Source organism: Camelina sativa, chromosome 4, assembly GCF_000633955.1.
Source record: "Camelina sativa cultivar DH55 chromosome 4, Cs, whole genome shotgun sequence".
NCBI lineage: Eukaryota > Viridiplantae > Streptophyta > Magnoliopsida > Brassicales > Brassicaceae > Camelina > Camelina sativa.
In genome coordinates this window covers 3,240,989-3,254,498 of record NC_025688.1, presented here as the reverse complement: position 1 = coordinate 3,254,498, position 13,510 = coordinate 3,240,989, and the positions used below count along the sequence as shown (strand labels likewise).

Here is a 13,510-nt window from a genome sequence, read left to right as displayed (position 1 = left end):
CTTGTATTTCTCTATTATTAAATCGCTTGTCTTAAAAAAAATATAACCTAGGTTCTAAATCAGTATTTATTTACTAGAGGCGATATGATGATCAATCCAATATATCAAAGTGAATCAAACTGATCTAAATCAAAACTTTTAAATATATTGTTTGGAAAAATATGGTTTTACATCTAATTGTTTTGTCAGCTTTTTTTTCGTGTTAAAACACTTGGCTATGGAAAATTTATAATAATATGTTGAAAGAAAAATAATAGCATGTAAAAAGAGAAGAAGAATATAAGAAAAAGGAGAAAGATAGAGTGGAGAAATATTCGGGAGTCCGTATTTAATACAGACAAAGGGGATATTCAGACAGAAATCAAAGTTATGAAGAAGCAAGTAAGTCGAAACGTGTCACCGGAGAATCTCTTTTGTGCGTGCTTTGCATGGGATGCTAAAAAAGAAATCACTCTTTACTTTTCTACCATATTAAAAAAAAAAAGAAATTGTAATACATTCCCCAAAATAAAATTAAATAGGAAAAAAAAGAAAAGAAAAAGAGATAACTAAAGTTGGATTTTAAAGAAGAATCTTTAGAAAAGTTAAGGGTTGGAGTCTTGCACATGAAGATTTTAATTGGTTTGAACAAATGCGACCAACCAATCAACGATTTGTTATTTTTCCAATTCATGTTTTCTATATTTTATATATGTGATTATCTATAAAAATTTTGCTGTCAAAAATAGAAGATAGTTAATTTTTTTGTATTCTAATTTTGGAAGGTAATTTATTAATTTTTACTCAAACAAAAAAAGGAAATGAGTAATGGAATTTTTAGACTAATAATACAAAGGGAATTCCACAATGACTGGTTAATGTGTTGAGGGAATTAGGTACCTTCTATTTTTTTAAGAACATTTTTTAATTCTCATTTGCTTTAACTTTCTTGCAAAGTTCTTTAATGCTCTTATCCTATTATATCATCTGCATATTCTGGCATGACAATTTTTACAGAACACATGAGCGAACAAACCAACACAAATATACGTGTATATTCGTGGCTGCGTGTATATAATATATATTTTGAGAAAATATCTATTTTGTTGTGTGTGTGTAGAGTTTAGAATGTATACATATAGATAGATTCACATATTTTTAGTTCAGTGATTAAGTTTGTACGATATCATAATTAATATATACTATTATATAACATCAGTTTGAAATAAATTGATGTAAACTATTTGCATCAACAAATAGTAAATTATTTTTTAAAGTGATACAAATTATATTTACATCACTTAATTCTGATGCAAATATAAAAAATAAATGATTTAAAACAACACATTTTTTGTAGTGCAATGTTTTTATCCTGTATTTCCGACATAAGATTAATTTACTTGTGAACCAACGTATGATTAATTTCTCCCTTTCAACATTGGAATTAGCCAACGAGGGATACAATTAATATTCTAAAGTATGCATATGGCACATTGATTAGTTTAACAAATGTGAAAACATATGGACTTTTGTGACATAATCCAAGGAAGACTTTGTGGAAAAATTATCAGTTACGTTTTATAATCTCTTTAGTGTGGAAGAATATTTTAAAATAACACCGTTTCATTTTTATCTCGAATTTTTTTGAGACGGGGCTAGGTAGAATGAAAACTATATCAATTTAACGAATGAATAAACATGAAAAAAAGTTGGTAAAACAAGATTCTAGAATTTAATTTGATCAAATAATTTTGACACGTACGTAATAACTAGGTTAAGTAGCATTACATTTTGTAACGATTCACAACTTAAAAAGTAAAATTTCATTTGCATATTCAATATTTAACAGGATTAGGGCATGTATATAAATCTATCAAAAAGAGGAAAACATCTTATATATATCCTAAAATGATTGGCGGTGTCTATATATCACGTTAGAAGAATTGTATATGTATTATGTATCTTATTGTTATGTAAATTCTTCTTTTTCGTTATTTTTAATATATTTTCTAAAGTTAAAATTTTCGATTATGTAAACTTTAATTAGCAAGTTATGGAGATAAGGCAAATAGGAATTATATATATTTATGCATTATATGACTCTAATGTGTCATAAGAAGCTTATTTAGAAGAGAAGGAAGATACGAGAGAAAGAGTTAGAAGAAACAATTTTCGTTGCGTTGAAGAAACAAACAAAATGAGTCTTTCGACCCCAACTATCTTACTAATTTCATGCGGCATTGTCGCCAGTATCTTAATAATTTCATGCGTCTTCTATCACTTATGGACCTTATGGTCTTGTCTTACCACGGACCGAACGCAAGTTGGGCATCATGTCTAAATTCTTATCGACTATTTTTTATTTATTTTTAATGAATTATTTTATGTTGGAAGGTTTTTTATTTATATCAATAGCCTAATAAAGCATATCGAGATATTAGTTATTCCTATTTCGTCGTTTATGTTTTTTTCGCTCTATAATAGATCTAATGATATTGCAACTCTATTTTTTTTTGTGCACCCTTGCAACTCTATTTTATAATAAGATTGAAATGATATTATAGTTATTTTGTTGAAATCTCCAACCTTTTCGTTTCTTTATTATCTTTGTCGTAAAGTTGTATCTGTCAAATATATGAGTGTATGTACGCTAAACCATATCGAGATCTAAATTAGTTTGTAAACAAACTGCTTAACTGCTTCTTAAGCAATCTCCAAAACTCTTTTTCTATAATTTTTGTTCTTTGGCTTCCGTCAGCTAATGAACATTATTGCTACATTACTCCGTTCAAAAAACGTTAAACGTTAAACACTAACGTTTAACGGAGAAATTGCTCACAAACGTTTAACGGAGAAATTGCTCACAATATAACCATATCACTCACAATACATAGTAAAAGATGGCTAGGGTTTTGGGAGAAAACGATGCGACGATGATGGATGTGGGTGAGCGAGAAAGGCCGCTGAGAGATCCTCTGGATCCTCGCGGGACATAGATGGAGAAGGTTGTTGGGGGGTAGTATCGGGGGAAGGTTAAAGTCGGAAGAGCTTTTGGATGATGCGTTTGTTGAGCAGAGAGTTCGACTGGAATTTCTAGCAGGGGAGAACGGAGAACCTGTGGTCACCATTGAACCGGAAGTCATAGAGATTATGAATGGAATGTGGAAGCAGTTGAGGTTGGTGAGGGTGTTAGGGCGACATGTCGACATTTCGGTGATGGTGAAGAAGTTAAGGGAACTGTGGAAGCCGAAAGGGACGATGTATAGATGGATCTACCATGCCAATTTTTTATGGTACGGTTTCAATTGGAGGAGGAATATCTGGCAGCACTAACAGGGGCCATGGCGGGCGTTCGGGAGTTGTCTTATGGTCCAAACATGGTCGCCGGAGTTTGATCCGTTGGTTGATGATATTGTCACAACCCCGGTTTGGGTTAGGGTTTCCAACCTCTCTTTTAACTTCTACCATAGAGAATTCTTATGAGTTTAGCAAAGGGTTTAGGAAATCCAATTAAGGTGGACCTAACCACCTTGAACTTTGAGAGAGGTCGGTTTGCTCGTATATGTGTGGAAGTAAACTTACGGAAACCCTTGAAAGGGACGATCATGATTAATGAGGGTCGTTACTTTGTGTCTTATGAGGGTCTGACGAACATTTGTTCGCTTTGTGGTTTGTTTGGGCATATTGTGCATAATTGTCCTAAGAAGATTGTGGAGAAACCAGTGGCGGTGGTTACTAGTGAAACAATGGGGAATTCGTTAGTGGTATCACAAGAGGAAGATGGGTTCACGCTAATTCATAGTTGGTGGGGCGAGCAAAATCACCACCAGCGGCGGTAACTTTTACGGCTGGTGGGTCGACGGATGGTGGATCGACGGTTGGACCGGTTCAGATCTGAGAGGATCGTTTGATTGCGTCGGATCCCGGAAATATTGTCATATCTAAGAAGTTTGGGAAGTTGGTTGAAGATAGTAATATTCCTTTGTCTGATGGAGATTCGAGATTGTTGGAATCAAAAAAGGAAAATATCCCGATATCAAATAAACAACATGATTCGAGGAGTGGTAATCAATCAAAGGGGAGAGTGGGTAATGGGCCGAGCTCGAAACTTTCAGGGGTTGCAAAGGATGGTTTGTCTAATAAGAAAGGATCAGGTCCATTAAGGATAGTTAATAATGGGCCGAATCCAAAACCTGTTACAAATAGGCCCATGAGGGGACTTATCTTTTGTTCGACACGGGGGAAGTCAAATTGGCGGAATCTGGGAAGCGCTTACGAGTTAAGAGTGTCGGAGTTGGTCGTGTCGGCGGTTTGTTTGATAGGATAGAAAAGATCGAAGGGGATAGTGGGTCTCTAGCTACGCAAGTGGCGAATGGAGGAAGATCAGGGGCAATGAAAGCGGTCGTAGCACCATAGATGGATATGGAGCTAGCCGTTGTTGAAGATCCGCCAGATGGGGTGGTGGGGGATAATCGAGTTTAACAACTCGTCCCGGTAATTCGCTTTCTTTGCTATATATTCATGATGAATTGTTTATTTTGGAATTTCCAGGGGAGAATAAACCCAATTTCTGACGGTCCATTCGGTATTTGTTAAAAAGGTTTAAGTCTGATGTTCTTGCGTTGTTTGAGACTCATGCGAGTGGTGATAGGGCGCAATGTATTTGTCAGGGACTTGGGTTTGATAATTGCTTCAGAGTTATGCTGTTGGTCAGAGTGGAGGACTTTGACTCTTATGGAGGTCTAGCGTTGGTGTGATGGAGATTATACAGTCGTCTACTCAATATATCTATGCTACAGTTACAAAGGATGTTGATTGATGTCATTTTATTGTTGTTTATGCTGCTCCTTTGGTTAGTAGGAAAAGCGGCTTGTGCAATGAGCTCGAGGGTGTGATGCGTAACATATCAGAGCCGATGATTATTGGAGGTGACTTCAATACTATCTTGTGGTTGGATGAAAGAGCTGGAGGTAATGGGTGCCTGTTTACTGATTCCCTTGAGTTTGGAGCTTGGATTGATAACCTATCTCTGATAGATATGGGGTTTAAGGGCTCTAAGTTTACCTGGAAAAGAGGTTGTGAGGAGAGGAATTTTGTGGCGAAGAGACTAGATCGGGTGCTCTGTTGTGCGAATGGAAGATTGAAATGGCAGGAACCTACATGTACACACTCACCCTTCCTGTCGTCAGATTATGCTCCTTTGTTTCTCCAGTTGTGTCCGGTGGTGAAGGGGGACCCGAGAAGGAGACCTTTCTGGTTTGAGGCGGCCTGGCTAAAGCATGAAAGCTTCAAAGATCATTTAGATGCCTCTTGGAAGAATGATATCTCAACTCCGGAGGCATTGCATATTTTATGGGTCAAACTTAAGCGGTGGAATGCGGAGGTGTTTGGGGATGTGCAGCGTAAAAAGGATAAAACAGTGGAGGAGTTGTAGAGTATACATGACGTGTTGGCACTGTCTTAGACAGATGAATTATTGGAAAGGGAAGGTGTGTTGGCCAAAGAGTTTGATGAGATTTTGGAACAGGAGGAGTTGATTTGGTTCCAGAAGTCTCGTGAGAAGCTGATAGCTTTGGGGGATCGCAATACACGTTTCTTTCATACCTCTACTATCATTCGTAGAAGACAAAATCGAATTGAGATGTTAAAAGGGATGGTGGTCGGTGGATTTCGGACACATATGAGATTGAGGAGATGGTTGTGTCTTATTTTAAACGGCTGTATTCACTGGAGGATGTGGATCAGAATGTTAGTAAGCTGCCTGCTAAGTGTTTTATCCATTTTTCACAGTCGGATCTGCAGAGGCTTAATTTTCCATTCATCGTACAGGAAGTTGAAAGTTCTTTGAGGATTATGGGGAAGGTTAAGGCTCCTGGACCGGACGGTTTTCAACCTATCTTTTATGAGGAGTGTTGGGATACAATTAGAGAATCTGTAGTACGGTTTGTGTTGAAATTCTTTGAAACATGTGAGTTACCATCGCATACGAATGATGCTTTGGTAGTTCTGATAGCAAAATTACAAAAACTAGAGACAATTAAGCACTTACGACCGATGAGCTTGTGCAATGTCTTATTCAAGACGATCACGAAAACTATGGTTATGCGGCTCCAAGCTGTGATGCCTATGTTGACAGGATCAGCGCAATCTAGCTTCATTCCAGGTTGACTTAGTACTGATAATATTCTTATAGTACAAGAAGCAGTACACTCTATAACAAGAAAGAAAGGCACCAAAGGTTGGATGTTACTTAAGCTCGATCTTGAAAAAGCTTATGATAGAGTCAAATGAGACTTCCTTGAAGATACACTACAGGCAGCATAGTTACAGGAGGCGTGGATATGGTGGATTATGAAGTGTGTGATAGGACCCTCGATGAGTGTGTTGCTAAATGGGGAACGAACAAAGGCGTTCCAACCTTCCCGTGGACTTCGTCAGGGAGATCCTCTCTCCCCGTATCTGTTTGTGTTGTGTCTAGAGAGATTATGTCATCAGATTGATTGGTCTATAGGCTTGAAGGAGTGGAAACCAATCAGTCTGTTAAGAGGTGGACCTAAACTATCTCATCTATGTTTTGTAGATGATTTAATATTATTTTTTGAAGCATCATTAGTACAGATACGAGTAATTAGGAGGGTGTTGGAGACCTTTTGTGTGGCGTCGGGACAGAAAGTAAGCTTGGAGAAATCCAAAATTTATTTCTCCGCAAACGTAAGCTGTGATCTGGGGATATAGATAAGTGTAGAGAGTGGCATCCAGCGAATAACTGATCTTGGGAAGTATTTAGGTATGCCTCTCCTTCATAAAAGGATAAATAAGGATACATATGGAAGTGTTTTGGAAAGGGTGTCAATAAAACTGTCGGGTTGGAAAGGCAAAGTCTTGAGTTTGGCAGGTCGTATCACGTTGACTAAATCTGTTCTCAGCTCGATTCCAGTTCAATCGATGAGTACTATCCTGCTGCCAAGGTCTACTATGAAAAGTTTAGATAAACTTTCTAGAAGTTTTATTTGGGGGAGTACCGTGGAGAAAAAGAGACAACACCTTGTGTCTTGGAAAAAGGTTTGTTTGTCAAAGAAGGATGGGAGATTGGGAATTAAGTCTCTTGAGGTGATGAATAAGGCTTTGATTGCTAAAGTTGGGTGGAGGGTCATTCATGATAGAATGAGTCTGTGGGCAAGAGTGCTAAGGAGTAAGTATAAAGTTAGGGACTATAATGATACTTCTTGGACTAGAGTGAAAGCCACATGGTCCTCCACTTGGCGTAGTGTGGGGACGGGACTGAGGGACGTTGTATTACCTGACTTAAGATGGGTAGTGAGGGATGGAGGTTCCATAAGATTCTGGCAGGATTGGTGGATGGATGTGGGGACCTTTGAGGAATGTGCCTTTGAGAGACATACCAGCAGAGTTAGTAGACTTGCGAGTGAAGGATCTCTGGATAGAGGGATCTGGATGGGACTTGACGCGTATCGAGCAGTTTATTTCACCTTTGGATAGACTACGTCTTGCTGTTGTGGTAGTTGATACTCTTACTAGAGCAAGAGATAGAATTGCCTGAGGTCCGAGTGATGATGGGAGATTCACAATTAAGTCTGCTTACTCCTTTTTAACTCAAATGGAGGTTCTAAAAGTGAATATGGAGTGCTTTTTGGGAGGATATGGAAGGCAGTGCTCCCCGAGAGGGTCAAAGTCTTCCTTTGGCTGGCCTGTAATCAGGTTTTCATGACGAATGCTAAGAGATTTAGGCGTCATTTGAGTGATTCGGGCCTTTGTCAAGTCTGTAAGAGTGGGGAGGAAACAATTCTCCATGTGTTTAGGGATTGTCCAGCGATGTCGGTTTGTGGAGTAGGATTGTGGCACCAGAGAAAATGGATTTGTTTTTTCGTCAAACGCTGTTGGAATGGATTTACGTAAACTTGGGGATTACAAAGCCACGGTTTGACGTACCCTGGGTTACGATCTTTGGAATGGCAGCGTAGTGGGTATGGAAATGGAGATGCGTCAATGTTTTTGGGATGAATGGGAAATGCAGGGATAGAGTACACTTTGTTAAAGATATTGCTAAAGAAGTATCCCAAGCCCACGTCTTGGCGAGTTCGCAGAGTCGAGCTGGTGAACGGGCGGTGCGACAGATTGCATGGTCTCCTCCGCCAGAGGACTGGGAGAAAATCATGGGTTGGCTTCAGCTGGTGGTGTCCTACGGGATAAGGAGGGGGCTTGGATTTACGGTTTTGCGCTTAATATATGAGTATGTTCTGCTCTGATGGCGGAATTATGGGGTATTTACTATGTTCTAGCTATTTCTTAGGAGAGGAGGATCACTCGGTTGGAGGTAGAGGTGGACTCGGTGTTGGTGGTTGGTTTTCTTAAGACAAGGATTTGTGATACTCATCCTCTGTCGTTCCTAGTACGTTTGTGCTATGACTTACTTTCAATGGACTGGACAGTCTGGATTTCTCAAGTATATAGAGAAGCAAATCGTCTTGCTGACGAATTAGCTATTTATGCACTTTCTCAACCGTTAGGTTGCAGTTGTTAAAGGTTTGTCCTTCTTATATTATGTCGGTGTTTACTGAGGATACTAACGAGATTTTACTTCCACGTCAAATTCATGTGTAATCTGATTATTTTTCTTTTAATAAAGTAAGGAGACCTTTGTCTCCTTTTTCGCACTAAAAAAAAAAAATATATCGCTCAAAAGTCTTGGGTCTTTTTTTGTTTGAGCTGTAGGAGATGAAATTCACAATACACTAAACGTTACTTCTTCTCGAATAAGAGATAGATTCGAATATATAAAACTATTGAAAGATCATAATAACCAATTGGGGATGTAGCTCAAATGGTAGAGCGCTCGCTTTGCATGCGAGAGGCACGGGGTTCGATCCCCCGCATCTCCAACTTTTTAACTTTTTTCTATTTCCATCGATCATACAAAAAATCCTGAAATTTTTGCACTTAAGGTAAGATTCAAAGTTTATAAACAGGTTTCATGTAGACAACTCATTCTACTAATCATCTTAAACCTTCAAAATAAGATACATTGTGGAATATAAAATAAAAAGAAATAATCTCTGTTTACAATAATCAAAAGAGCAAACAAAAATTGGATGAATGAAATATATATATATATAGCTACATTTGTTTTTGTTCCAGAGCAATATTTAATGAGGAAAAAGAAAAATTAAAGAATATTTGAATCTAAACTCTTTCTTCTACTCATAGCTACAGCTTCCACTTACATATAGAGCCAGCCTCCTCCTCAAGTTTTTGAAAAGCCATCCAGAAATAACAAAAACAAAAAGATATGATCTCTCTCCAGAGCTTGCAGGAGATATATAAATTTGGATCTGTTTAAAAACAAATAACATATTGGTTGGTTACTTAGAAGCTCAAGATTTTGATTTATATTGAAGTAATAGAGAGAGAGATCTTACCAGTGAAAAAGACTGTGTAGTGAGTGTTTTTAATATGGTGAAAGAAGCATGAAAACTTTTTGATGTTGCTTTTCAGTTATTTTTTAAGGAATGGTTTCTCACAGACAAGAAGTCTTTGGTCACTACCATCTTGAAGATCAATGACTCGTGCTTCCCATCGCACTCGAGCTGTTAGTGCTCGAGCCATCTCTATTACTCCCACCTTGTCACTTAGAACAACCCATCCCTATTAAAACCAACCACATGTATGTCAAGTTTATTACTAATTAGGTTTTTGAGGATCTTATGGGAATAAAGGAATGGTGTTAGTATAAGAACCTCAGGTCGAAGAATCCGATCCATCTCCAAGAATAAGTCCATTAGACTGCATCGTTCGGAGCTAAGATGTGTAAGAAGTTCATTGGCATGAAGCATGTCGTACGTTCTAGGATATGTCGGGAATGGTTCACACCTGTACAGTGAATAAAAAAACAGTTTTGATGCGTTTAACCATATCACAATAGATCAAAAGGAAATAGTTTTGATGCGAGTTTCAAAGGCAAGAAAACACACTCACCAGTCATGTAGAACACCGGCGAAACCACGATCAAGTATGATAGGAAGAGTGTTACGTGCATTGACTGGGACAACATTCATAACCCAAGCTGATTTGCCTTCGTCAAGTAAAGCCGCATTCAAATTCCCAAAATGAGCATTCATGTCCATCACGTTGCGTATCATGTTAAAAGGAGGGAGAGGATCTTCATCACCGGGTCTCTTCGGGTGGTCAGAGAATATTAGAGGTGTAAGCAAGGACCAATAATTTTTCAGAGCTGATCTCCATATTTGCGTGTCCTCAAAGAATTCTTCAGGTTTTAAACCTGAAATATTCAATTATAACCCAAGACAAGATGTTACAATCTGAAAGTACCAAGTGAAAAAGAGAAGCAATGAAGTGGCTACCAAAAGAGATACTTTCCATGAGTTTCAAGCCCAGCCGAGGTTGTTCCTGCAACAGCAGACCTATTCTGAACAGAAATCCAGCGTTTACTCGTGGTTCCACTTATACATGGAACCAGTGGGTGGTAATACGGAACACTATCACTATCTTTGCAAAGAGGTATAGAACCTTGCGAACTACACAAACCAAAAAAAAAGCATCAGTAGAGGAAAACCAAACTTACACTTTCAATACAAAGAACATGTCTCAAGATCCTACTTACCGAGACGAATAGCAATTTGAATCTGTAGTTTTCTGCCAAAGAAACGTCTCGTCCTGCTGAGCTGTTAGACTCCAGCAGATTTTCTTTGATAACTCATCAACCCGTGTCGAAATGCTCGTTTTCTTAGTATCCGGTGAGTTTCCCTGTGCTTTGTTCGTAGGAGAAGTTAAAACAAAGTATCCACCGGGTTTCAGAACACGATCCACTTCCAAAAGTAACATTGCATCTGCTTAAGGGAAAAACAATCAGCACAATTATCCAAATTTAAAGACAACGTATCACACTCCCGACAAATGTTGATGTAATTACCTTTAATATCCCAAGTAGTGCCACATTGAGCACAATGGACCATGTCAAAAGACAATGCCGGGTAAGGAAGCTGTTTTGAAAAGAAATTGCCAATCATTGCAGGAAGGCCTCTCTCTAGAGCTAACTGGACTTGGCTCCCAGTTGCCTCATACTCAGCAATACATATAGGCATCAACTTCAAAGACACTAAATGTGCACCAAAGCTACCAAATCCACAACCAATGTCTAACACAGTTCGTACCTGAAAGCATGAGAAAATTTCTGAAAAAATTGGAGCTGGAAAGTTGATGTGTATGATGATAAGATTAAGAATACTTACACCTGCTTGAGAAAATTCAGTATCGCTTCCTAAACCTATCATCTCAGCAATTTGACGAGCATAGTCTTTGACCCCATCAAAGACTTGTCCATCCTCGGAGTGAAAGGTTATTTGATTCTCTTCAAGCAACATTAACCTAATAAGGATAATAAGGATTTAGAGAAATTACAGAACAGAACCAAATACATGGGGAAACTATAACTGTATGTCAAAAGAAAAGACCTCGTTGTCACGGTTCCTGACGAAAGAAACTGGTCTTTGGTTATCTTCACGTTCCCACTCCATATAATATCTCTACCAAGTGGCCACCTAAGTGGTATTTTATAGTCTCTGGGAGGACGAACTACACATCTTTCCTTCTCTCTTTCAAACTCGCAATGCCGATCTAACTCCTCACCTTCTTGAAGCCCAGCAAGCAAATTCCCAGTAATGTTATAACAAGGCACATAGCTTTCTCTTTCTTTACCACACAAAGGGAACTCTTTAAGACTAGCACCTAAGGAGAGAGACCTTAGATCAAGATAGTCAACAGCAGCTTGCTCCTTTATCCTCCTATAGTTACTATAAATGTTGGGCACAAGTGTCGAACTCGAAGAAGAATCATACGAATTGGATGTGAATGGTGATATAATAGTAACTAAAGCGACAACACCGACAATGAAGAAAAGCAACCCTCTGATCCGTGGTCTGAGACCAAAAACAGAGGAAACACTCTTGTACCAAGAACCTCCTCTCATATCACAAAGATCAAACCACCACTAATCCGTGTTGCTGCTGTCCACAGGAACTTTGTCATCCGCTTCTTTTCAAACAAGTCTCAATTTTTGGAAGTAACATAGTCTCATCATCCATTACCTCATCAAGCCATTTCAATTCCACAAACCTTAAGCTCTTTTATGATCCAAATCAGGAAATTGGCACTAGTAGTAGTAGTAAGTAGATGCCAAAATTCAGAACCAAATCTCGATGTAACCAAAATTGAAGATGAAACTCTCGAAAGGGCAATGCCAATTACGGGAAAAAAATATCAAAATCTGAGCTTTAAACAAATCAAACCCACCTGCTGCAACCAAATCTCACAGATAAAAAAAAAAAGAAAAAGAAAAAAAATCTAAACTTTTTCCCAAAAAAAGAAACATTACCACTTCTAGTGAATCTATACATTAAACGAATTTTGCTTTTTTCCTCTCCACAAATATTCACCCAAAAAAAATATATAGCTTTATAACAATTCTATGGATAAACCCATGATTGAGATCTCGAGAATGACGAACAAGATCAGATCAAAAAAAAAAAAAAATGCAGCAAAAAAAACAAAAATCCACGACAAAGATCAATTTAGGGTTTTTGAGATGCGTACCGAAGTTAATAGATTTCAAAGAGAGCAACCAAACAACAATGGCAATGAGAGAGATTCAGAAGAGAAGAGAAGAGAGAGAAGAGAATGTGAGATTCCAATTATATGGGCACTCTCTCTTTTTTTCTTTTTACTCTGCTCTGCGTCGAGTTCGTTTTTTATTTTATTATCTGAATTAAGATTAATAAGCAAAGTGTTAAATGATGATTAAGAAGAGATTAATTAAAGTAATTTTAATTTATTATTTAGATCTAAGAGAAAAGTATGTGTAAGTGAAACTTTATAAAACCAAGAATTGTTAATCTTTTTTTTTTGGTTTGTTCCAGCAAAAAAACAGTCATGAAAGAAGCAGGGAGATAGGAGAATAATTGCAAATTCGTGGTGAACTTTTGCTTTTTGTGGCATTTATTAAATTGGTCTCTTTGTCTTTTGGGTGTCTCTTTAGTAGTATTTTATTGTTTTCTTGAAATTCACTACTACTATGATTAAATTAATTAGCATTATTATGTTGTTGTTATTGGTGAGCAATAACAATCCACTACTATAAAGAAAATCTTATAAAACAAATTTTTAAACTCAATTACTATAAGCTTACTTGTATGTTTTAACTTTCAATCATAATAATAATGTACTAAAAAAAGATATTTTTTTTTCATCAACTATTTTTAAAATAAAAATAAATCATTATCAGAAAACAGAATGATAGTAATCCGGAAACCAAAAAAAAACAAAATATACTGTTAAAATTGGTGAAGAAAATATATTTGAAAAATATCTGAAGGAGTCTGTAAGATTGTTACCAACAGTCGTTCGTGTTTAGTGTTACCAACAGCCGTTCGTGTTTATTGTTACCAACAGTCGTTCGTGTTGACCCGTTCGTGTTGATCGTGTGCAAAAAATATTTGGC

At 37.5% G+C, this 13,510-nt stretch overlaps 2 protein-coding genes and 1 non-coding gene across 4 annotated transcripts; 2 read left to right on the top strand and 1 right to left on the bottom strand.

Moving 5' to 3' along the window:
* Positions 4,874-5,413, top strand: LOC109132431. Its single transcript, XM_019244040.1, has one exon. It carries the CDS (start codon positions 4,874-4,876, stop codon positions 5,411-5,413), a length of 540 nt encoding a protein of 179 aa, XP_019099585.1.
* TRNAA-UGC lies at positions 8,807-8,879 on the top strand. Its single transcript has one exon. It is a non-coding gene; the product is annotated as a tRNA-Ala (tRNA).
* LOC104779671 (probable methyltransferase PMT5) lies at positions 9,072-12,915 on the bottom strand. Of its 2 annotated transcripts, none has more exons than XM_010504058.1 (9): positions 11,469-12,914; positions 11,247-11,382; positions 10,928-11,168; positions 10,619-10,844; positions 10,375-10,532; positions 9,973-10,276; positions 9,735-9,867; positions 9,417-9,642; positions 9,072-9,329 (listed from the first exon to the last, which is right to left on the bottom strand). In XM_010504058.1, exons 1-8 carry the CDS (start codon positions 11,981-11,983, stop codon positions 9,493-9,495), a joined length of 1,863 nt encoding a protein of 620 aa, XP_010502360.1. In that variant the 5' UTR covers positions 11,984-12,914; the 3' UTR covers positions 9,072-9,329; positions 9,417-9,492. The 2 variants fall into 2 exon arrangements, with proteins under 2 accessions (XP_010502360.1, XP_019100038.1); XM_019244493.1 differs by lacking the exon at positions 9,072-9,329 and having other exon boundaries at positions 9,493-9,642; positions 11,469-12,166; positions 12,607-12,915.

Coding starts and splice junctions, on each gene's coding strand:
- LOC109132431 (XM_019244040.1), top strand. CDS start 4,874: ATGCGTAACATATCAGAGCCGATGATTATTGGAGGTGACTTCAATACT.
- LOC104779671 (XM_019244493.1), bottom strand. CDS start 11,983: ATGAGAGGAGGTTCTTGGTACAAGAGTGTTTCCTCTGTTTTTGGTCTC. Junction 11,169..11,246: donor CTGAATTTTCTCAAGCAGGT/GTAAGTATTCTT, acceptor TCATGCTTTCAG/GTACGAACTGTGTTAGACAT. Junction 10,845..10,927: donor CACTACTTGGGATATTAAAG/GTAATTACATCA, acceptor TCCCTTAAGCAG/ATGCAATGTTACTTTTGGAA.